This window comes from Anopheles coustani, chromosome 3, assembly GCF_943734705.1.
Source record: "Anopheles coustani chromosome 3, idAnoCousDA_361_x.2, whole genome shotgun sequence".
In the NCBI taxonomy this organism is placed as follows: domain Eukaryota; kingdom Metazoa; phylum Arthropoda; class Insecta; order Diptera; family Culicidae; genus Anopheles; species Anopheles coustani.
This window is the reverse complement of record NC_071288.1, coordinates 96,767,015-96,792,288: the sequence shown is the minus strand read 5'-3', so window position 1 is coordinate 96,792,288 and position 25,274 is coordinate 96,767,015. Positions and strand designations below refer to the sequence as shown.

At 43.3% G+C, this 25,274-nt stretch overlaps 3 protein-coding genes across 6 annotated transcripts; all 3 read right to left on the bottom strand.

Annotated features, from left to right (window-relative positions):
- Window positions 1–2,165: 2,165 nt before the first annotated feature.
- Window positions 2,166–3,646, bottom strand: LOC131271859 (CCR4-NOT transcription complex subunit 9). The gene is made up of 4 exons (XM_058273418.1): window positions 3,058–3,646; window positions 2,786–2,980; window positions 2,630–2,721; window positions 2,166–2,559 (listed from the first exon to the last, which is right to left on the bottom strand). Exons 1-4 carry the CDS (start codon window positions 3,499–3,501, stop codon window positions 2,379–2,381), a joined length of 912 nt encoding a protein of 303 aa, XP_058129401.1. The 5' UTR covers window positions 3,502–3,646; the 3' UTR covers window positions 2,166–2,378.
- A 282-nt stretch (window positions 3,647–3,928) lies between these two features.
- Window positions 3,929–13,818, bottom strand: LOC131272543 (probable citrate synthase 2, mitochondrial). Its single transcript, XM_058274302.1, has 5 exons — window positions 13,736–13,818; window positions 13,494–13,562; window positions 10,135–10,293; window positions 7,357–7,483; window positions 3,929–6,548 (listed from the first exon to the last, which is right to left on the bottom strand). Exons 2-5 carry the CDS (start codon window positions 13,542–13,544, stop codon window positions 5,482–5,484), a joined length of 1,404 nt encoding a protein of 467 aa, XP_058130285.1. The 5' UTR covers window positions 13,545–13,562; window positions 13,736–13,818; the 3' UTR covers window positions 3,929–5,481.
- Window positions 13,819–14,478: 660 nt separating this feature from the next.
- On the bottom strand, window positions 14,479–23,715 carry LOC131261449 (bestrophin-4-like). Of its 4 annotated transcripts, none has more exons than XM_058263483.1 (6): window positions 23,612–23,715; window positions 20,389–20,634; window positions 18,548–18,658; window positions 18,303–18,474; window positions 16,949–17,839; window positions 14,479–16,090 (listed from the first exon to the last, which is right to left on the bottom strand). In XM_058263483.1, exons 2-6 carry the CDS (start codon window positions 20,457–20,459, stop codon window positions 15,230–15,232), a joined length of 2,106 nt encoding a protein of 701 aa, XP_058119466.1. In that variant the 5' UTR covers window positions 20,460–20,634; window positions 23,612–23,715; the 3' UTR covers window positions 14,479–15,229. The 4 variants fall into 4 exon arrangements, with proteins under 4 accessions (XP_058119466.1, XP_058119468.1, XP_058119467.1 ...); XM_058263485.1 differs by having other exon boundaries at window positions 17,009–17,839; XM_058263484.1 differs by having other exon boundaries at window positions 20,389–20,545; window positions 23,612–23,694.
- Window positions 23,716–25,274: the final 1,559 nt, after the last annotated feature.

Sequence of the window (25,274 nt, the reverse complement as noted above, 5' to 3'; positions counted from 1 at the left end):
ATTCGCCCAAAGTTTACATTTCAAGTCGAAAAATCGGTCAAAAATTTTGCTTCTGCTACCTCCTGAAAATCCTGCGCTCCTGTTAAAAAAGTTGAAATTTTCAGCCCCAAAAATCGGCCCAAAGTGGCCGAAAAATCGATAAGAATTTTGCTCCTGCTACCTCCTGAAAATCCTGCGCTCCTGTTAAAAAAGTTGAAATTTTCAGCCCCAAAAATCGGCCCAAAGTGGCCGAAAAATCGATAAAAATTTTGCTTCTGCTACCTCCTGAAAATCCTGCGCTCCTGTTACAAAAGTTGAAATTTTCAGCTCGAAAATTGTCGGGCCCGCTCGCAGTCTCGGGCCCAAAAAGCGAGAAAATTTGGCCGAAAAGTAACAGGAGCGAAGGATTACCAGTTTCGTAGGAGGTAGCATCACCGGTCGAACCGGTACAACTGGTAACCGGTACAAGCGGTAATTTAGCCGAGACACTTGTCCGCAAGTCTTATACACAAGTTTCCCGTACAAGTTTCCCATACAAGTTTCCCATACAAGTCTTGCACACAAGTTTTGTATACAAGATTCCCATACAAGTTTTCAAACGGAAACTTATATGAAAAACTTGTACGCAAGACTTGTGGGCAAGTGTCTCGGCTAAATTACCGCTTGTACCGGTTACCAGTTGTACCGGTTCGACCGGTGATGCTACCTCCTACGAAACTGGTAATCCTTCGCTCCTGTTACTTTTCGGCCAAATTTTGTCGGTTTTTGAGCCCTAGTCTGCGAGCGGGCCCGACAATTTTCGAGCTGAAAATTTCCACTTTTGTAACAGGAGCGCAGGATTTTCAGGAGGTAGCAGGAACAACATTTTTATCGATTTTTCCACCTAAACTGGTCATTTTGGGCCGATTTTTGGGGATGAAAATTTCCATTTTTTTTACCAAAAACGATAGATTTAAAGCAGTTTAACTTGCCTAACTCAAATTCAATGCTTTTTAAACTGTTTTCGGATAAAATTGCAATGTTTTCGAATAATTAAAAACTGTTTAACTTACCTAAATTAATCTTTTTGCTCAAAATGTTATATTTTCGGATTTTTAAAAGTTGTTTTCCTTACCAAAATAACTCTTTTCGGATAATTAAACGTTGGTTAACTTACCTACTTCCCATATATTTTCGGATAATGTGCAATAATGAATCAACAAAGGGGTTATAGTTATTTAAAGCGTTTATTTATTCTACTAATTGATGATTAACCCGATTCCATCTGGGTAAAAAAAAATTCAAACGAAATAGTGTTTTCATTCGTTATCTTGAGTTTTACAATCTTCAATTTTGCTATTTGCTAAAAACGCCATTCTTAAGTATTACCTGTAGTACCTGTAGTTGTTAATATACATTTTGCATTCATCATCCAACACGTGCTTCCATCTTAGTGCAACCATTTCAAATTAATCCATTGAAGCAAGTATGAGAAAAACGGTGTCTATACTTCAGTTGGACCAGGTCAATAGATAATCGACATCCGGCTGTATAAACAAATGGTAAGCCAATCTATGAAGTAATTATGGATGTTGCAGAATTTATGTATCGCGTTTTTAAGCACGGTTTAAAGATTCATTAATCTCTGTTGCTTGATCGCTTATAATGTTTCGTGAATGTTTTCGATTGAGGCAAAGAAAGGTGATCACATCTGCAATCTTTGGGGTTTAAAAACAAAATTTACTACCCTTAAATCTAGCTTCGTGCACAAAAAACCAAAACAGTTTTTGCGAGATACAATTGTATGTAGGTCATCAAAATTCACCGCTTTTTGAGTCAAGCCAACACTATTTAGTTGTTGAAGAGGAAAAGGAGCAGCACGTCCTTAGCAGCATGCGTATCAACTTTTGTGAAAATCCGTTAAATAACCGTTGAGCTTTAATTGTTTTTCATTCGTTTTAGAGGATAGGTGTTGGAAAGGGGTAGAGAGATATGGGGATGTCAACAAACGAAGTCATTCAACCTTGGAAAATTAGCTACCTTCCGGCCAAGTTCGGTGGAAATCGGCCCGGTAGATTTTGCGTGATGCGATCACATACATACATATATTGGAGACCGCAAAATCCCATTAAACTCCATATTGTGGTTGCTAATCAGGAAGTGAATAACGCCGGAAGATATAACCGTGACGAGAAATAAGAAGAGTGTTTACACTTTTGTAGATGTATTGAACTTATTTAAAATGTATATAAAACTAACCCTAACAAAACTGACACGAAACGCGCCCTTGCGCCAGCGTAACACATTACAGCCACAGAAAATCCACCAAAGATGCCCGATGCCCCCGGGGGGAGGAACAGGGGCCCTTTTGGGGGGTGTTTCTTTTGCTTTACCACCCGATGCTGAATACGATGCGATGTTTAGGAGGCCAACGGTTGGATGCCAACTTGACGCGGATCGCCACCGGGCACCGGGACGGTATCGAGATTCTTCAGCAACATCGTCAACCAGTGCTTGGTAGATTTGTCCTCCTGCAGGCAGGCCGAAAACGTCCCATCGCGCAGCTGATCCGGCAGACATTGTCTCAACGCCTCACGAGCGCTATAAACGGGGATGGGAGAAGAAGAAATTAAACTAACAGTTGCATGGAACATCGAGCACTATACTTTACCGTGGGTTATCCGAGAGACGCAAATAGCAGCGAACTACGTGCTTTAACAGTCGTGCGGACGGTTCCTTCGAGAGCGATATCACCATTTTACCCTGCGTAAGAAGAAGCGTAAAATGAAACAACCGTCTAGCCCGTGCTCTCCCTTTTGCAACCTACCAAAATGATTGCGACGTGTGAGAACCGATCGTACGTATGGCAGATGTACGATAGGCCACTATCATCCAGCAAAATCTTCTGCAGTATGAACGTGGCCACCGTTTTGCTCAACTCCGAGCCCGACTCCATGATCCGCAGGCACAGCGGGATGATTTCGGTCGTAAGCAGGAACGTGATGACCTCTTGCTCGTCGGTCTGTAACCACCAAGAAAGGATTGTATGAAATGAAAGTAGTTATGGTGGGCGGTTTTGGACTGGTAAGTCAAGGTTACCTTCACCAGAGCTCCGATGACTCCGAGCGACGTCAGCCGAAGGTACTCGAAGGGCCGCGTCTTAGAGGTAGTATGTAGGAACGGGTAGAGGAACAGGGGAATATGTGCGGACAGGAACGCCGACCGTGTCTCCGGATGCGATGCCACACACTGCAGCAGGGCCAGCGCGTTGCACACCCGGTTCGACTGGTGTGCCGTCAGAGTTGCCGGATTGATAGAGGGATAAATGTTGATGATTTCCTGCAGCAACGCAGCTGTGGTTCCAAAGCTATGCCACAGCATCGGCGCCAGGTCGGAGACAGTCTCGCGCTTTTTGCTCAACTCCAACAGTGCCGTTTCACGCGTTTCAGGATTGGACAGTTCATTTATCCACTGCAAAACCTTCTCCGTGTGCGACGCCATTTGTAGATTTCCTGCAGCCGGACTTTGCTGTACCGCACTCATGATTTCGCTTAAACAGGCGCAATAAACTGCCCTGATGTATAAATCGAAGCTAAGGATTGCTTTGTCACAACACTTTTCCAAAAAAGAGCAGAACAAACCACGCAAAACGCAAAATTTTAACACTGTTTTTGTAGTGGCACAATCACTTTTGACATAGTGGTACGATTAGTGTTGACAAAATGGGGATTCGGAAGATCCAAAGATTCGATTCTTGCACGAATTCAAAAGATTCGATCCCGCAGGGATTCAGTTTCCCCATCACTAGTTTCCAAAGGGCTATTTTCACGCACTTTTACACTTCATTTTAACGCTACGTTCAAAATGGTAGTTGTTTACGCAATATGCTTCAATTGGAAAGTTAATTACTTTTTCGGACAAAATTTAGCATCACACACAAAGAAAAAAGCTGATTTCACCTCAACTGGAGTTGTCATTTATTGTCAGAAGATTTACTAATTTGGTTTTGCTATTTGAGTGCTGCCATTTGGTGTGCCTTAAGTTTTTGGACTTCATCAGCCCAAGTCATTCATTTTTACCGAAAGAAGTAATATCATATCATTATAACACTCGAAGTGTATCGTGAAGAAGGATGAGAACCAAATGCAGGTGTATTTCTGCGAATGAAAGTGCAGTTTATTTGTACGGAGGCCAAAGACAGTTCCTCAGAGTTGATGCCATTGAAGCACGTGTCTTATTTTCTCAAATCCAATAAATTAAAAACATCATTTGTCAATATCCTACTATAAATGGTACAAACACAAGCAGCACAAATAGACATCCGAACACGTTCCAACATCGGTTCAATGAAAAAAATCATCTTCTACTAGTTTGTTACCTGACCTGCATTGTACTGCATCACAAAAACCCATTTTCACAAGCATAAAAATACACACACGCACCTTGTACATCAACGAAGTATACTAAGAAAGAGAAACAAAGCCGAGCAATCTAAATTCAATCTTTTTAAGCTAATTAAGTTCATAAACGGTGCTTAAAACCAAATAATGCATTAGGGGTTCACGATTCTCGCCAGGCGCGAAACGAAGGACGAAACTATTTGACTAAGACACGCCGTGTGGCGTGCGTCCAAGAAGAGTTGAGTACACAAGTGGTAAAGGAACACAACTATCCCCTACAAACGATATTATCGCTCCTGGTCGACCTGGTCGCTACTTTAATGAACACTACCCCTAGAAACTTGGGCTTGGCTTCTAGTTAAATATTATTCGGATCCAGTAATTCATCTACTTGTTTCCCTCCATAGATACACTGCATCAACTCCAACAACTCCACCGAGACTGGCCAACTGCGTGCGCATCCCATACGAGCCCCCTCCCAACATACACACACACACAGAACAACTTCTTTCCGGAAAAGGATCTCGTTCTCCTTTCCTATGTCGTTTCGTTTCAATCCGCAGACTCGAGATAGGGAGGTTTTGATTGGTTTTGCGTCACTCTCTACGAGAGAGCGACATCATTATTATTAGCATGTAATTATCGTTTGTTCTCGTCCTGTTCAATGTTGTTTCCATTAAGCTTTCGGTTGTTTGCACAATAGTTTACTTTTAAAAGCTACAACGTTTTAAGTTTGTTAAGTGCTTTTTTGTTCACTTTTCTTTTCGTTAATCAGGTATTATCTCAGAGTTTGGTAGTTTTTGGTTGCAAGTTGATACTTCCCTCCACTAAATCGTCCCAGGGTGACATCGATTCGGTGCTTCTTTGCCGAGCGTTAAATAATAATATCGCTTGCTCGGGTTTTCCGCTAAGGAAGGAGTGGGGCTGAGGGGATTGTAACGTGGACGCAGGAAGGCGGGCGAGCAGGTAGTTTGTGTGTATTTGTGTGTGTGTAGTGTATGTGTACATATGTTGCGAAGGTGTATTTAAATTACTCTTTTCGATGAATCTTATGATTACGAGTGCAAAGGATGTGTGTTGTGTTTTTGGGTGGCGTTGAAGGGGAGGCGGTGGGTGTGGGAATTTACTTAGCGCCAGTGGCCTTCATCAGTCCATCGGTCGACATCGACTTGGGGCGCTCGATCGGGAGACCAAGGGCGCGGTCCCACACCAGCGAGGCCAGCACGCCGAGGGCACGCGACACACCGAACAGCACGGTGTAGTAGTTCATCTCCTTCAGGCCGTAGTACTGGAGCAGCACACCGGAGTGGGCGTCTACGTTCGGCCACGGGTTCTTGACCTTGCCGAGCTCGGTCAGGATTGGTGGGACGACCTTGTAGATGTTCGAAACCAGTCCGAACAGCGGGTCGTTGGGCAGGTGCTTGAGGGCGAACTCGCGCTGGCAGGTGTAGCGCGGGTCGGTCTTGCGCAGGACGGCATGACCGTAGCCGGGCACGACCTGGCCCGACTTGAGCGTCTTCCAGATGAACTCCTTCACCTTGTCCTCGCTGGCATTGTCGCCGAGCTCCTTGCGCAGCTTCTGCAGCCACACGAGCACCTCCTGGTTGGCGAGACCGTGCAGCGGACCAGCGAGACCGTTCATGCCGGCGGCAAACGAGAGGTAGGGGTCGCTCAGGGCCGAACCGACCAGATGGACGGTGTGAGCCGACACATTGCCGCCCTCGTGATCGCTGTGGATCGTCAGGTACAGACGCATCAGCTCCGTGAACTTCTCGTCCTCGTAGCCCAACATCTTGGTGAAGTTGGCCGACCAATCCTTCTTGGGGTCGATGGCACCGATGCCCTTTCCATCCCGGTACGTGTTGCGGTAGATGGTGGCGGCGATGACGGGCAGCTTCGCGATCAGGTCCATGCTGTCCTCGTACACGTACTCCCAGTACTTGCTCTTGTGCACACCTTCCGAGTACGCCTTGGCGAATTTGCTCTCATGGTTGAGTGCGGTCACGGCGCAGGACAGCTGCGACATCGGGTGCAACGTCGCTGGCATGTTGTTCAACATCGTAACGACGTGCGAAGGGAGGGCAGCGCGGTTGGCCCACTCGCGGGACAACGCATCAACCTGCGCCTTCGACGGGACATCACCGGTAATCAGCAGCCAGAACAGACCCTCCGGCAGTGGTTCCTGACCACCTGTATAAATAAAAACGATATATTAAACAAAAGAAACATACACAGAGGTTTTCATTTTTCTTCTTTGATGTACACAATGCATCCAACAAAGGCCAAGGACGACTTGTTCCCTAGAGCAAAACACCGCAAAATAATAATATTACTACGCCGGGGTCCAGTCGTCGAAGAACGATTGCATCCCAACGCATTTTACGTACGTCCTTCATGACATCTGAGGCGGCAACCGTGAGCGAACGATTGACACCGACCGTGTCGAGTGCTTGAGGCAGCAAAATCATGAAGTCACGACCAGCACTAGGTGACACAACGACTCGGTACTAGTAAATTACTTCACGTGAACTTGGCATCGATAAATGTGTTCGCGGTAGTATGACAAGCACGAGACACACAAGATGAACAAGTGATTACCTAACCGCCTGCTGCGACCATTGAAAAGAAATTACGTTTATGATTTTTGTTTAAAAATCGCATGTCTTTTGAACTTTTTTTTTGAAGTGTCTCGTAAATGTAATTTGAAGTAAGACATATCTCTTACTTCTAGCCAAAACTAAATTCAAATTGCAAATGATTTCAAGTGATTTACAATTTCGAGGTCTGCGACAGCCGAGCGGTAGCGCCGGTTAGAAAATCGGCCCATTAGCGCTGGGGGGCTCACCACCTCGACGGCGTGGCTTCTCGAATCGGCGTGGCAATGAACTTAAAAAGGGAACAAGTCTAGTAAGCCCTTAACGGCCAGGCATATGACCAAGACGGTTGTTACGCCATGCAGAAGAAGAAAAACTGTCGTTTGTAGCACATATTACCCTACCTGGAGCCTTCGGGAGCACCTGCTGGCATTCGGGGATCGACAGCCCACGGAAGCGGATGCCCTCATCGGGGTCAAGCACGGAGGTCTCGCACACCAGCCCCTTGATTCCACGCATACCACCGTACATCTAGAAAGATCCAATCGAAGAAAAAGAAACACAAGAACATGAGAAGGTTTTTGACAAAAAAAAAGGAAATGAATTTGTTGATAAGATTTAATCGCTCTTTTTTTCTTATTCGCTCATGTGACGTGCCAGAAGGGGTGGTGGTGGTGACCATCACAAGCACTCAGTTTTTAACACCTAAAGTCGTTAACTAATACGCCAGGCTTTCCCCGTTATCGATGAGATGTTGGTGTTTAACAAACACAAAATATACTTTCTCTAGTACAACAGAAAAGTTGACTCTAACCACATGGCGTGAACGAGCAGTGAAAGAAAAAGCCACCTATTGCCAATGTGGAAGCGGGGTCAATTATGAATTAACACACTAACCCATCCTTTTCGGTCCCTTCCTTGGTCCAGACACATCATTGAATTGTGCCAGACATCTACAAATGATCTCCTCCAGCAATATTTAAAGCTTGGTGGAGAGAATGCGATAGGAAACCTCGAATCGGAGTCGCCTTGGCACGTTATTGAACTTGACTTCATTAGCTCCTCGAGGGGCGCGCGTGAAGCTATCGCCACCCAAAAGGCGCGATCACGAACACACAGAAAGAAACCCCCGACAGACGATTTAAGGTCGGCCCCCGGGTAAGCTTCCACGCGGCCGCCGTCATCGTCCGACCGTCAAGTTCAGTTATCTCCGGTTATGGTCAGCTGACGGTTTCGACCGCATAAGCCACACATTAGCCGCTGTGATGTCACAGACGGTACACACTTGGATTTTTCTTGCTGTTCTAGATGATGGATCTACTACAGGTGGAAATGCATACGCCAGTCACACCCGCAGCGGCGTATTAGTGACCTGCAAATAATTTTAAAACATACAAAATCTGTCGCGACATATTCATTAGCGAAATTGAACCTCTACTTGCTAATGAGAGAACAATGTTAGCCCGATTTTAAACCTACTACATCGACCGGAAACAAACATTCCACCGGACCACGTGACTTGTTCTCGTAATCATTGCCAGTAAAACAAACGCAAAAAAATCGTCATTTGACGAATTCATCATGGAGAAAAAGCGATAAAAACGCAAGTGTCAAAACTAACAACCCCCTGATAACAACTTTGCTATAGACATTTTCTGAAATGTTTTAGGATGCGCAACATATATTAACTGAAGGTCAATCGCTGCTTTATCTCTGGCCTAGAAGAGCATTTGGGGAGGCCAGTCGTTTCAAGAGCAAACGTTATCACTAGTCACACGCAGGTGCTTCAAAGCGATACTTAGACCGACTGCGTGTACAAGTCTAGTGCAAAAGGCCACATAAAATAGTCGCTGTTGGCAATGATTACACGAAACGCAAAAGGTAATTACAATGCACTGCAAAAGGGTGCACATATGAACACGTCGTTGCTTGATGCAAAAAAAACGCGAGTGACTCATGAACCCAATAGTTTCCTCGTAACATTTGAACATTTTACTTGTACTTTATCCGATGGAAAATGCACGAAAAGGTTTCAACGGTCAATAGTATATTATGAAACATTCGAATGCTAACGTAAACAGAGTCAAGAATCTCATATGTACCGCAACGTTCGGTGACCGTTGTAAAACCGGTTAGCAATGTCAAACCGGAAAAGAGCAGTGGGGAGGTGATTTTTTCTACCCGCTTAAGCTAACACGTGATACACTCGACATGTTTGCTATCCGCTTCCCCTAATGCATTTTAGCTTGTCATTGTGGCAACCTACAACCACCCTAATGATGAGCAATATAATGGTTACAGCCGCAGTTAAGGTAAAATGACCAAAACGACAACAACCGACAAAGGTTGAAATGAATCGAACCATGGGAAAGCGGCTTCTACTAATTAAGCTTTGAAATAATCTTAAGACAAATTGATTCTTATTTTTAAATGTGTTTCATAATATGTCTGGCTGCTACTATGCTACTGCCTTTGAACATGTCCTCCTTGTTATGCAATTTAATAGAAAAAGAAAACAGAATGAAAAAAATCGTCACGCAAAACCCCCCCTCGTTGATCCTCGTTACAGTATAAGCGTGGGTCTGTGTTGATCGAAAAGCATCATCCAAGCTAGCCATGCACCACTTCTTCACCCTCGCAAACCAATCACTCGATATATATGACACACTCCAGTGGTACTTCCACCAGGGGGAAAAAATCATTCGACCGGAACAAAACAGTGACACTTACACGCCAGCACTTGTCCAGCTGTAATGGCCCGCCACGATGGGTTGCGGTAGTCAAACACTGTCGCTCAATCAATTGCTCCCGTGCCGCAATTTGATAGTAGTCGTTTAACTCAATTAACCCTCGTCGCTCCCGACGCCGTCTGATGATCTCAAACGATCTCCGCCGAACACGCGCATGCCGCGCACGACGGGGGAAGCAGCAGAATCCCCTGTCGTTGGGGAGAAATTTCGTTTGGTAACTTTAAAGCCATCAGGTCAAAAAGATCAAGGCATTACCGTGTCGTTCTACAAGTGCAATACATGCTTGAGGGTGCATTCAACCTTCACGATTGCTAAATTTAACCTTCTTTTCCCGTTGTTGAAATAACTATCCCTTTCCGAGCGTCCTTCAAAACGAAATCAAAAAAACCAATTGGCTGCAGAAAACAATGTGGCCGACGACAGAAAACTTACCATATCGACGGTGACTTCGCCCACTTTCGTTCCGCCATGCTGCTTGCGGAAGTTCTTGATACGCTCCTGCTCCTTCGGTACCTTTTCCGTCAGAATAGCCTTCAGGTCTGTGCTGTCGGATGCATTGCGCACGAAGGTAGCGATCGCTGGCAGGACATTCTGCAAAGAGAGGGAAATAACAACAGCATGATTAACAACCAACTCTTCCACTTGGTTATGCTTGTAGGCTCATTTACGTCGACAGCGCATGGGATGTTCAATTTGACGCACAACAATGAACAAAAGCCAATGAGATGTAAGATGGGCTACGGACAAATAAAAAAAGATTACGAACAGGTACTTCAGTCACTCGACGATTTTTCCTTCACGCGTAACTCTGTGTCGGTGCTTTGGTTGCCCACGACAACCCAACGCTACTATAATTAGATATTGGATCGATCCTCTGCAACCAAAGTATGGTGCGGAAAAAATCAGAGTTTATGAGAGTCTTTTTCTCGTTTTGTACAAATAACACACCCTCAAAGAACATTTTCAACAGTATTTCGCAAAACAATGGTGGTAGAGGGTTCGCTTGAGCTGGCGTTTATTTTGCAGATATTATTTTCGCTATTGACGTAGCTTATCGTTATCTTAAAGTATTCCAGAGAACACAGAAGAATTTCATTTACACTGTGTCTATTCATTATTATCTTCGTTTAAACTCGCGCTTCGATGCTACTTATCTTGCCAAACTGTTGACGCACTGCATGTAAGCGAACATCCTCGGCACGACCCTGACATAACCTTCCCTTTGGGTAAACATATCTAGATACCTGGTAGAAAACACTGTGTAAGTGTAAAAAATGTTTGAAAACCTGTTTGAAAATGATCTTGAGAAAACAAATGTCCGGTTGTGAATCGCGAGTTCTATTGAAAGACTCAAAAAGCCACCACGGCTGTCGAAAGCACTGTGTAGTACTCCATCGAGTGACCAAAAACCGGTTTATTAGCCGTTCTCGAAAATGTCCAAATGAAACTGTCGTAAAATGCTAGTAAAATCATCCAAACCTACACACACAGTCAAAGGCTTTCAGGTTTCCAATAGGATAAATTTTGTAAGGTCTCTGAAGCTTAAGTTACCAAAGCCTAACGCACTTCAAACTTTAAAGTCCAGACAGTACCGTCCGCTCATTAAAAAGCACAAAACAGGTCAGAAAAAACGACACGTGATGTAACATCGATTACCCAACAGTGCTTGGGTAAAAGCACCGGCATGGGCTGACTAGTTCTTGATGCCGATCGATCGAAACCGCTTCTGATATTCGTTCTGGGACGTAAATAGGTTCCCAACCGGCAACTGTTACCACTTTGGCTTTAGAACGAGTAAAGCTAAATATAGGCAAAAGAAATCTCGCGGAAGCGACTCTTACCGAATAGTATTAGGAATGATGGGGGAAGCGGTAAGAGGCTGGCAACATGCCTGAAGGAAGAGTACCTTCTACAGCATACTGTTTTCGCGTACCATGCAATAAGATTCACGTGCGTTCAATGACGTTGTACTGACGGGGTTGTCCTTAGCAAGACCTCCATGTGCAATGTCATCCGCAAGTACAGCTCAACGGCATGAATACGCAACCGTAGGCATAAAGTTGAGCAGCAATCAAATTGCTTACGTTCCAAATAAGCTCCAATTCCTACCATGCTGAGATTCCCTATATGACGACATGCAGCGTGGTCTATCAAACCAAGCCCCATCCTCTTTAGCTAAGGCAAAGGTCGTGATCACCTGATCGTGCCCCGCAATAGAATCGTTTTACTCTGTCGTGTCTGTGCGAGTATTTTGTAGTGGACAAGCTACGCAATCCCTAGCTTAAACCCCGTGTGAGAGGAATTGTTGATAGGCCGACCTTATCGCCGGACAGAGCCAATGCTGAAAAAACGGAGATAGTGCTACGTACATACGGAAAACGATAGAGATGCATTGGGATAGGGAAAAGGATCCATTCGTTGTTTCATTCGACTGTTTTTGGCGCAAACGCTTATACTATCGCTAAACGAATGTTGCCAAGTAAAATACAATTTTTCTTACGAACACCTATCCATGGTCTTTCGTTCTGCTTGGTGGAACCCTTTGCAGACATTTGAATTGGAAATGTTCAAGTTCAAATTCCGATACGGCTTCAAGACAAGCCCCTTCGTTTGACCATTCCAATTTATTCGAAATTGTGTTTACCGTAAATCCTCAAGTGTTTTTTCGTGACTTTTATATTTGGGAAAGTTGCTCAGATGAGGTAGGACGATAAATTAAAAAAGAAACTTCTCTTCGTCGCCCTCCAAGGATACTATGGGAACTGTGATTTAGTATAGTCAACCCGCGGCATGGTTATCTAATACGTTTTTTCACCTAACACTATCCTTTAACCTACACGTTTGACCGTGTTTGCACGTTTATATTTATACAAGGAAGTTACGTAGGGGATAGAGAAGAGACCAATGACATTCGATTGCGTCAAATGACGACACAATTTTCCTCCACGGCAAGAGTGTTTTCCACTTGTCCTTATTTTCGTTTTGTTTTCACACTTACTTCTGGCATGCAGAGAACATTACTGCATAAGACACTGACACTGAATAGAGCCTGTGTTTGCTAAGGCTACGCTGTTTCATCAACACCCCTAGAAAATATCACATAATCATTCAGCTGATCCCTTCGATTAAAGGAGCTTTAAAACTAGCTAGATTAGCATTTCTATATGTTACAATTACATTCCACGTTTTCATAGTGAATCGATTGTATGACCCGAAGATTCGCAACACGATTGCATGATGAGGCGACGACCTGCTGCTTTTTTTCGTACATACACATGATAGTACACTTTCCGTAATCATGAAAAAGTTTTCCCAAGTATGTTGGCGCCTTTTGGGTGTTCGCATTTGTGTGTCCAATAATTAGCCACCAATCGGGCCCCTCACGCGATTACGTAACGTGCGAAAATCGACCGTTCCAAACAGCTTCGTGTTCCTTCCGCTTGTTACCGCGGAGATTTTTATAGTTCTTAAAGGAATCACAGGCACGCACACACGAACACACACGCGGTTGGCTGAAAAGTGTTACGAACTTTAGGGGCGTTTTACGTGCTAGGGAATTCTTTTTGAGACTTCATTCAGTGGGGCACTTTTCAGTCAATATGGGGGAATTTCTCTACAGGCCACTAAAGGTACACATTTCGAGATATAGCTACATCCAGCCCTGGGCAAGCGCCTCAGACGTATATGTCGCAACGTGGACGGATGGTGATGAAGATGCTGATGACGATGGCGTTAGCGGCTGACCATGACTCTTCAAACTTTCCCTACGTTGAATTTTTACTGCTACTCACCTTATTGGTAGCACAGGCCAACTTTGCTGTATAGATACGGCTTAGTGCCATTGCAGCTGATCCTTATTCCTGTAAAATAAACGAAGCAACGAATTACAAACGCAGATCCATTTTACTTATCACATCAAAGCCTGTAAACCAACACCCAACACAATCTCGCGGCTCTCGTGGTACGCGTATTTATGGTATTATTGACAACAGGAGAAGTGTTTAGAGGCATGGAAGATTACTCAATAGCTTACCGATTTATGGAAATTAGAGAAATGCCTCCGGGCGCGCAAGAAATCGGTGATGCGATGATGTGCCGTGAGAGTTCCGCGAAAGACTGAAATTAGACGGGTCGAATCGATAGAGCATGCGTTTACCGGCCTTTGAAAGCTGAAGCCAAGATCTGTGCAAGAAAGAGGTCATTGCTTTTTTCTTCAACGATGTTTTGACAGTTGCTTCACAAAATGTTAACAAACAAGTAGCAATAACGTTGCTCAACTTACCAGCATATACTCCGAATAACCGAATAACTTAAAAGAAACTCGTTGTTTGCAAAAATCTATCACTTTATTAAGATTTTCTGTCAAACATGGAGCAAATAATGAATCTCTTTACTATGTATAGATCTTGGTTGGCTGTCAGTTGCTAGGTGTTGGGAGTTTGCACGTGAACCCAGCTCATGCTTACAGCAGAGTCTTTATGAAGGAACTGAAAACTGGCAGCATGAAATTTTTAAAAATATTTTAAAAACCGTATCCTAACCACATCCTCAATGAGTAAATATACCAACGTTCAAGTTGGATTGCAATCTGTAGGAATGGAAAACTTTAGATTAAGTAGTTTCGTAAGGTTTTATTGATCGGTTGTTGAGAAACTATGGGATTTGTTGATAACTTTGTAGAATTAAGTTTATTTTCATAAAATTTCGACAAAAATGTTTCCTGTTCATAATTATTATAGGTGTCTTTTGTTAAGCGTTCTCCTCCTTACATTGATATTAAACTTAACATACTTTAACTTGCCCCAAAAAGCTGTAGAACATGATTAAACGTTAGACATGAATATCTGTAAAATTACACAGCTATAAATATAAACGTTGACGATCATTTCACTTGGTTCTGGCAACCGAGAGCTAAACCATTTGAGAAGGCTAACACTTAAGGCGCATTCTTTTTCTATCTAGGCCACCATTTTCTCTTCTTATTCATAACTTCACATGAATCGAACAGATTATACTTTACTCAATACCAAAAGCTTAGAATGCGATGTGCAAAATTATGTTTGGCCTGCTCATTAGTAATTTTGTCCTCATAAATCATTAACTCGGGCTGACGAAAAGCGAAAACAAATACTGTTGGGAGTAGAGTCTCTGTTCTGAACAGCTGTAAATGTCTCTGGAGTCGAGTGGAAAGTTTAAAACTTACCCTAAAGTATTCTTCCACGGAGGGTTGTGTTTAGAAAAAACTTACAAACTAGAGAACATGCGGAACGTGTGTTTGTTGGATAGCACGACTGTCGAGCGAAGGAGATTTATCGTGAACGAACGTAGCAGTTCGTTTTGGCATTTGTTTTGTGCAGTTGTGTTTCGTATGAATTGTGTGCATGTTGAGGGTATGCAATTATCTCTAATTCCAGTTCCATCCACGAACGGGAAGATGCACAATCCAGTGCTAAAGATGCTATCTTTCTGCGCTGTCTTCCTTCACGGTTACCTCAATGAAACTATCTTCTGCGTCAGACACGTAGAATCATAAGGTTGTATCGACGTTACTGTTCGTATCGGACGTCGCTCCATCGGGTGTGCTATGCGGAGGTTTCCGTTCCGAATCGAGATCACCCGTGCTCCTAGTAAGCTCCTCGAGCAGCATGTCGGTATTGATTATACCCAAAGTAGCCTGTTTACTGATCGAACGTGCCAGCAAACGTGTCTTGCGCTCCATTTGCTCCTTTTCGGTCTCCTCGCTTTCGTACGTTGTGGTAACGCGATCCGTTTCATCGACCATACTGTTAATGCCCGTCGAGGAGCCTACATTTGGAACCACATCAGGATCGGTGGGACTGAGGGGCACAAAATTGTGCTCGAACCGTCCCGTCTCCGGTGCCGACGCAGACATCATGTTATCCGGGCCGGGGGGCGTCAACTGGGAGGGAAATCCATGGGCCACCGAGGACTGTGTGCGATTGTACGCCGACTGTGGCACATCGACTGGATCACTTGGTTTCGGTGGACCATTTTCAAAAAGACTGGCCGCAGTTGGCCGAGATTCGTTGTTACCCTGCATCGACGTGATGGTTAGCTGCTCGTCCACCTCCTCGATCACCTGGTCTGTGATGCGCATACTACCCATCGCTCGATCCGGCACCCTTCCCATGAGGTTAGTAGAACTGGCTGAACCAGGGAATTTAAACGGTACGGATCCTGCATCTGGTGTTGCACTGTTGGGGCGACTCGACTCGTCCTTGCTGAAAAATCGCTTCAAAGCCGACGTGACCGTGTTCACCCGAGACATCGTACCTACTACGCTGCCCAAACTTGCCGCAGAGCTTCCACCGCGATACATAGGCTTATCAGTTGCATTAAAATGAATGCCACTAACATTGTCATCCATCTGTTGAAGAGAATCATCGTAATATTAACCGGTTTATAGGAAAACAGTGAATAAAGAAAAAAGCTGGGAAAGCTACGCGTCCACTAAGCGTTCTGAAATAGTTTGTAAAGTAAATTAGTCGAATATCGTAATCTATCCTTAGAAATCCACCAAATTTTATAACAACATTTCAAAAAGCATAGGGACGAGCAACATTCCTTCACCTTAAAGCTGGTTAAGTTAGTGCCAAAAGGAAATTGCATCTATTATTTAAGGACGAAATGAAACCCGTTTCATCTTTAACTATAGTGCAAGGGAGCGGGAAAGGAGGGAAAAAAATTAGCAGGATGCTCATGTCACTTCGAGGTTGGTCAGCTTTCATAGTCAACACAAAGGTGCATAATTGTTCTAATGTTAGTTCTTATTAGCCTATTACAAACCATTCTTCATCTCATACAGTGACATGAGCAGTTTTTTAGAAATGGATTCCAGATTAGTAAGCGAGTGCATTCGAATTAGGTGCATCTTTCTTCCCGGGGATTCCAAGAAAACGAGCGAAATTTAGTTTGGTGTAATCTTACGATCGGAGCACTTTTGAGAGTTGGCTGTACGCGCAACCTGGACCGGCATTACTGCAGTGAACTTGCAACTGGAGCTAGTGATGAGAGGGCGTTGAAAACAACGAACGCCTGCATAAAGCTACAATAAGTGATAAACAAAGGTGCCATCACCGATCAGAGAGACCGTCGAATTAGAGGCTTCCACCCGTTTTTGTTTAAAGTTCAGTATTAGAAACGGTTCGTTAGGAACCGGTGTACGAAAAGAAGAGATAATGAACGGAAGGCGGATTTGCAGTAATCGCTGCACTCGTTTGCTAACCTCATCGTCGTTGGATTTGTCGGGGAAGTTATACTCAACCGCTTGGTTCTTGTTACCGACCATTTCGTCGATGCGGATTGCGGTCGGCACGACTGGTATGACCTCCGCCTCCCGCTTTTTCACCACGATGTCGGCCGTCGAGGGTTGCGGGGGTTCCTCACGTATTTCGGCCGACGCAACCGTGTGCGGCAGCTCGATCGGGGAGATCTCGTCCCAATACTGATCTTTCAGCAGCTCCGGATGCTCGTGATGCATCTCGTCAACGATCAGGTAAGACACCTGTAGGTTCCGGTCCACCATCCAATTCACCTCGAAGTCGTCATCGTCCTCTCCGAACGGGTTGATCAGAGATTCGGCCACCTTCAGCCAGCCCATGTAGAAGAAGAACTGCAGCGTGGTGAAGATTGGGAAGTATTGGTCGATTTTGTTCACGACGCCCTCACCCAGTTCCTTGGTGTGAACCCACTGTTGGCCCATGACAGAGGTAAGGAAGTAGCTGTACACGGCCAACGTTACGACCTGTGTGTACACGAGGGGTACACTGATAGTGTCGTACGAGATGAGCAGCCCGCATTGACCGCGAAATTTGTTTAGCTCATCGATGATCGTTTTCGATGCGAAATCGTCTCGACAGCGGCCCTCCTTGCGGGCTCGTGTGACAATACTGGCCGCCCAAACGATCGGAAGCCAGTGTTTCGAGTGGCGCGGAAACTTCTGATTCAGGTGGGACATGATTTTATGTTCGTTGTCGTTTAGCAGACCCGCCTCCACGAGATGCTCGATCGTCGGGAAGCGCTTCTTCACTCGCGGAGAAATGTTCGTCAGCACCATCGTAAGGCAGAGGCAAACATAACGCATAATCGTACGACGCATCACACGGCCACGTTCATCCTGTAAAAAGAAACGAACAAGAGTTGGACAATTATTTCTATTCGCAGGCTTGGAAAAATCGTTCTCAAACCAAAGGGAGGTAATTATCTCTATCAAAATGATTATTTATGTCGTGACGACGATTAGCAAACAATTCTCCCTAGCAAAGCTGTGTAAATATTGGAACACATTATGGGGCAATGACCACAAAACCGAAAACTAATGACTTGTGATGAAATCAAACTGCAATCGGATACCCTGGAGCATTCTTCTTTCATACGTCTAGCCCTCGGGACGAACGGAGAAAAGATTAAAGCAACGCATTCCGGGTTCAAGAAATGAATGAAAACTCCCATCTACGATGAAGGGTGGGAAGTGGAAATGTTAGTATTATCGATTTGATTCCCGGTCGGGCGTAGCGTGAGAAATATTCGCGTGGCGCCGCATCGACTGCGGCCAACCCCTGCCTCCCGCTTCTATTTACCTGGCCGTGAATGTTGGCACTGACGAAAACGGCTATCGGGTCCGGCCAAGGTATGCTGGTGTACTGGTTCCACCAGCGGGTCATGACAATAGTGACGTAGAAACCAAGCACGAACGAGAGCGGAATCAAGTTGCTGTAAGTGGCACAGTATTTGACGATTTCTTCAAAAATCCTAAAACGAGAGCATAGAAACGGATGCTTGGAATTTAAGTGCTTGTAGGCTAGTTTGGATACTGCATACATACTGCATTTGTTCCTGGGACAAGGCGAAGCGATAGGTTAAATTTAGTGTATAGTACAGCAACAGAAAGCAACTTAAATCGAGCCATACTAGTTTGTAGATACTTCCACGCCATCTGAAAAACATAAAACAAATAAAAAGTATTAATAAATTGAAAGAGATATGTTTCCAAGATGCAACAGGAAGGCATCATAAATAATCACTGTAGTGCAATTCCCTCTCAACTCGCCATGTCTAGCTGGGTCGCATGTCAATGACAGCGCAACTAAAGTCTTGATCTAGTAACCCCTTCAAAAACACCTAAGCCATGTAGCATACACCTTCTTCATGACCAACCCACCGGGTGGTGGTGGAAGTTACTAAGCATAATTTATGCTGGGCATCATTCTTAGCAGCTACGCGAGGAAAACGTTCGTGAGTAACACCTTCTACCAAAGTCTAACCATTTCCCATGCTTCAAGGCTAACTCTGGCCGCTTGGAAAGGTCATGGAACCGGTTTGCTTAGCCATCGCCAGCTAATAAAGGCACCGGGCGGTTAGAAGACTCGTGCGTCCGCCGCGTAGGTCGTATAGCGAATTAGTGGCGTTTTTTCGTCGGGTCATGTTAAAAATACAATCTCCACATTGGGAGGGGATGTGGTTCGCATTGCTGCAGCTGGATGAAGGTTGCGAAATAGTGGATCTTGTCTATTTCGGATGACTGCTCAGCTTATTTCCATGGAAAAGGCGAAATTCCCCAAGTTAAAGGACAAATTAAAGGCCTTTAAAAATTACTCAGAAATCCTGGTCTGTAAATGTAACACAGACTGTCGTGAGTAATGTCTTCGGATCGTTGAAAACAATCGTAATAGCACACTTCCCAGCGGAAGAGTGACCGTAAAGGTCGTTGGGATTTCTCCCGCCCGTTGAAAAGCAACAAAAACTAGCTTGATCGTGCCAACATTTGCAGTTTCCACTCAACCTTGAAGCGATAACGAGCCGACAAAGCTGACCTAATCAGACGAAGCGGATCGTGCTTCTATCTGCTTCCTTGCATTTCATACAATTTTCATAATAAAATCCAATATTTGCTCACCGTCCATACAAAGCATGAGTAATGTGTATGGGGTGTCGTATGAATCAGTTATCATTTTTAGAATCGCCAAAAATCACATCTAGCTGACACGCGACAGACTGTGGGTCTGATAACACCGATAAGACCTTCGAGTTAAAATCAAGGCAAGGTACATGAAACAGTATTTTATGGGTGAGGTCACTTGGCCTTTTCCAACGAACTGTTTTTATTTGACAACCAATTTAAATATGCTAATCTATCTCATCAACCACCACCACCACACGATAATGAGAATGTTATTAATTTAAAATGCTGTAAAGTGCAGCATCGTGCAGCATCATCACGGGGTCGAACGTTTATTCGTGTCAGGATGGATTAATAATGCCTGGTTTCATTCTTCGAACAATGTGGAATGAGCAATAGGCTAGGAACTTGTATTCGTATCAGCTATCACAAGGAACTTGTATTTTGTATTCTATTAACAGTGCTAGTTTTCTAGGGGTGTTAGGAATAATAAGGAAGAAGAAGTCATGATGGTAGAAAGGTATTAATTTTCACACTTTGAAATGATGGATCATTTGAATGAAAATATGGTATGACTCTGTGTTTAGCAACGACGACGAGAATGACACGCGTTATTCAAGCAAAGAGGCTCTCCATCAGGAAAGCGCTTTCAACATCACTAACTGTTTACTTTTTGATAATTGTTACAATTATAGTGCTGCTCGAATACAAAGACCATCTTTCAGCTCTCCCTTACGGAATTATTTTTTCCAAAGGTGGACACTTACCGGACAAGCAGCTTGAGAAAGCAGCCGAACCCCCGACAGGTGGCCACCTCCGCCGTGTAGGTCACAGTCATGGTGAGGTAGTTTCACGATCAGCCAACGGGAAAACTTTGGAAATTATATATTTTCACGATTTTACACTGGACGGACCGGCACTTGACTAAAATTCACATTTATTTATGATAAGAGTCGTGTTTCTAAAGTCTTCGGAAACGAATTCCACAGGTTACATTATTTAAAAGCTAATACCTAGAATAATGAAATACATTTTAACTATATTTTTAAACACTTCCGCCTGTATTAGCTCGCTGTGCAACACACCGATTGGACAACCGAAAACGAAATGATTCATGGGCAAGAATATCACAAAGAATCCGATGACCAAATTCGACCGTTGCTGTGTAAATATCCGCCGACCGACGTACTTTTGACTGATCACGAGCAGTCGCCGCCGTTGTCTTCGCGTTGTTGTTCTGCTTCTACAGTTCATAGTCGTTTTACAACCCAACGGACACAACTGGTCACGTCATTCTGGGCGAAGACAATCCCCGGACGAATACTATATAGATGGTAGAAGGAATTGCAACGAAATTTATGGTGAACGTACCGGCCAACCCCTTCGGGCAGCATTCGATGACAAGGCAAACCGGAAGAGGGTTAAAGGTAAGCGTTCTTCCGTTGACGTGTCTTCTCTTTTGTTTCAAAAACTTTTATATACAGACTGAGTTGTATCAAACTTTTTATTTTTGCTACCTTACCTTCTTAAAATAGTGGGGGACGATAAAATACACAAAACATTTGATTATTCTTAGTTGGCACCCACTATGTAAGGAGGCACCATGAATGAATTCTAATACGTTTGGTGCGTGTAGCTCTTCTTATGTAATGTGCGGCGTGTCGTTCAACCCCTTATGACTCCTTTTCGACATATAACAGCCGCTCGAGGGTTCCATGGCCTATCCTAATTGCGAAAACCCCCAGTTGTTTGACCGAATGTTGGGGAGCTTTCAACTATCGGTACACGTGCATCACCAACCCGAACAGAAAGCACATTGGAAAAGAAAGCTACAATTTTCAAAAGCAATTACTTGTGCAAAAAATGTGCCGTATGTGATTTGTAGAAAACATCATGAAAGGTGTTTGGCAATGTTTGTAACACATAGGTTGTTCCAACTGGTACTTCCGCAGGGAAAACCACAAGCTACGTGGAAATTGCAAAACCCCGATATTCAATAGTCGAATGATAATCATTACATTTCCCTTCTTTTGAGGTATGATCATTGTTGTTATCATAAAAAATTAGCATGTATTAAACACTCCGCCAAACGGTGGCACACGAGCCAAGGTGATTGCATAGCGAGGAAATAATCGACTCCATGCCAACGTGGTTACTCTGTCATCTTCAAGCAGTCGCTATTCTAGTCTCTAATCACAAAATTCCGTAGCCTTTTCAACACCCCCTCCCCCCTGTTCAGACCCTTCTGAACACAACAACCCTACATTCATTCATCAAAAAAGAGCAGAATAAAAACATCGTAATCATTTCCCCAACGATTTACTCCACCCAACTCCATTGCCTCGTGGGTCTTATGTTGCGGACAAACCCTCATCATCGTCATCGTCAACGCTAAACGCCGCTGTTCGGCAAGTGACCGAGTTCAAGGTCCTCGGAGTGTTTTCGGAGTGATCCAATCAAACCGAACAAACTCTAGCATCCCCACATTTTATCGTTTCGAACTGATGTGGCTTCACACGCGATTTTATACTTCCCACATACAAGTCGTGAAACTGTCTGTCTGTCACAAAACTGGCATCCTCTACTCTAATACTGTGGAAAAAACTAAGAACAGCATCCATTACTATTTTCAAGCTATAATTAATTCAGCCCCCAAAGCTACTAACCTACAGGTTCTCTGCGTTTTTACTGCATATTCCAATAAAAGTTTGTTTCTCGAGTTGAAACGGTTGAACAGTACTTTTCTCACATTCAATTTAGCAAATGCCACGGCAAGTGCAGTGCAATTAGAACGCGACTGATCGGTTGAATTAGTTAGAACGTACAACACTCCCGTTCCTTTCCAAACGGTGCATAAAACATTACCCAGCTTCAGTTCAACCGTAACCGGTTGCTATGATGCTAGCTAGAATGATGTGAGTCATCAGATTTAATTACAGAGACAGCAAGTTTTCCGTATTTTCATGCTGCAAAAGTTAGCGATAAATGTGCGGTGGCGGGGTGCTTTTCCCTCAACACTTATTTCAGCATGTGACGGTGAACACTGAATGATTCTACCAAATGCTTAATCAAAAATTCGTTTGAAATATTGTGTTTACCAGCTGCTTTGAAATAAAAATAAAAAATTATTAAAACACCGTGATTATTTTCAATAAAACAACCAATGACGCTCATGCTTTTCTCTAGTATTGAAAGTTGTTTGTTCATCGACTCTCATCCTTTTTAGTCGCGTGTTTGACAAAAAAGATGTGTGTCTTTTTAACGATATTTTCTCTTGTGCAGCATCGTACTCTTGATGATTCATGCAGAAACCTAAAAATACGGTTTCACTTGTCCTTTGTTAAATGCAAATGCTGGCAGTTGATGATGCAAAATAACTTACTAACCGAGGCGGAAGAGAAACCAAATTTCAAGAATCTTATGATATTGCAGTGACTTCCATGTGCACAGTGATGACTTCCCTGTCCACAAATCGCATATTTGCAATGCAAACATATCATACTATTGACATATTTCCCATTTCTGCAAACACCGGCTTAGTGTCGAATAATGTTTAACATCAGCGAAGTCATGTCTGCGAATTCCGTTCGACTCATTAGTTACTTTGACTGCATTTTGTTTATCACTTTTAGACTAAATCACGTGCGTCGTTTATCTTTCTTCCTTCAATGGGACACTGTTTGCTCTTTGGTGTGTTTGTTGTTTTATCACAGCTTGCTTCTTGCGATTATAAAACTCTCCACTTCACCTCAGAACCATCTTTTCGACGGCACAATTAAAGATAATCGCCAAGTTCTTGCAAGATTGATAAACACACATAAACAAGCTTGTCCACCAACACTGCAAAAACCGGTTTTGACGAAAAAGAGACGGTCCCAGATATTTACTGCACATTTAATGGCATTTCTACCATAATAAAATTGCCTTCATAATCCAGTTGCTATCAATCCAAATCACGAACGACTACCGGAGTTGATTGGTTCAACCAACCTTCAACTAATTTGTACAATTCTGCAGACAAAGCGCAGTGACGTACAATCGAAACACTGCAACTCTATGTTACCACGCCCGCGACGCGTACATCCCGGTTGAAATGTGCGGAGCAACTGAATCGAATCGCGATTCGCGAATTAAGGGAAGTGTGGTACTTACCAAATTAGTGATGTGCGCTCAGAGTGAGAATGAGTGAGTGATTCGAATCTTAATATTGAATGAACGATTTAAATCTTAATAGATAGTTTTTGTGACTCCCTTTGATTTGAATCCTTAACTGGGATTCGAATCCCAAAAGAATGAACGAGTTGGTAAAAGAGTCGCTAGTCGCCATAGAGATTCGAATCCCAAGTTGTGATTCGAATCCCAGTTTCGAATTAACCTCGAAGGTTAATAAATCATTTTACACGTTTTCACAATCACAAAAAAAGTGACTTAAAGATTCGAATCATCATGATGATTATTCACTCTGATTCAAATCTATAAAAAGAGTTGTTATTCTCATCACTATACCACATCACAGCACTCAAAAGGAACTCATTTGTTGGCGGCAATTTTGTTGTTGTTTATTTTAGAATGTCTTCTGTGAGCTACCCAACGTCACCTTTGCTTGACAACCAAAGATCCAGTGCTGCCAAAAATTACAATAAATTTTATTAAATTTTATTACTTAATTAATAATATTTTTTCATGTGGCAATTTTTTTTAAGAGAGTTACTGTGACCGAACGACGGTATATTATAGATCGTTGGTCTGCCGTTCGTTATACCGGAGGGTGCCGGATTCGAGATTCGATCCCACACCTGTGGCGTGGTGTTTCCTCGCGCTACCGCTGCACCATGGGCACCCCTGTTGATAATTAACAGAAGTAACAAAAATATAATATTTCAAAACGTTACTTAATACATAATTATTTATTTCACGCTCATTTTACTCAAATTAAATAAACTAAAATAAAACATGTGTCGTTGTAACTGCAACACAGAGTGAGAAAGCAAATCGAAAAATAAAAAAGAATTTCTTCCTTCAACGAAGTGCAAAAATAAATGAAAAAATACTAAGAATATTTGGAGGATGCTCATGGCACAATAGTGGCACAACGATTCAGCAATTCAGTATCTTGGGTCCCAAAGTTGGTCGTAGGTACGTCTTTGGTACAAGCAGCTGACTATACCGTTAAAATGTGCTACTATCCTCGCAAACTATACTCATTTATCCCACAAGATCAAGTCAATCAATCAGGGCCCAAAAGATGCCGGGGTATTGGCTGGTGGAGCTTCCGGTCATATCTGTGAAGTTATTTGAGGGATAGTCATGTTCATACAACTTTCTTACTGTTAAATTCATTTAACTTTCTAAAAATAACAAAAACACTTGCAAATTTAACGTTCGGTAAAATAACGTGCAACAAAGCACTGGCACCAGTCTAAGTGGTTAACGTAAATTCACAATGAGGTATAGCTTTGTTTGGTGAGTATATAAGTTCATTTTGTTTTCATTGTTTATCCATTTTCAAACGTTTATAAAAGTAACCATATTCCATCTATTGTATATCTGTCATTCAATTTGTTTAACGGCCATTTCGAAAATACGGATGAAGTCTGTCAGAAGCATTTGACATTTGACGAAAAACTGACATTTCAAAAGTTTTGCGAGTTTG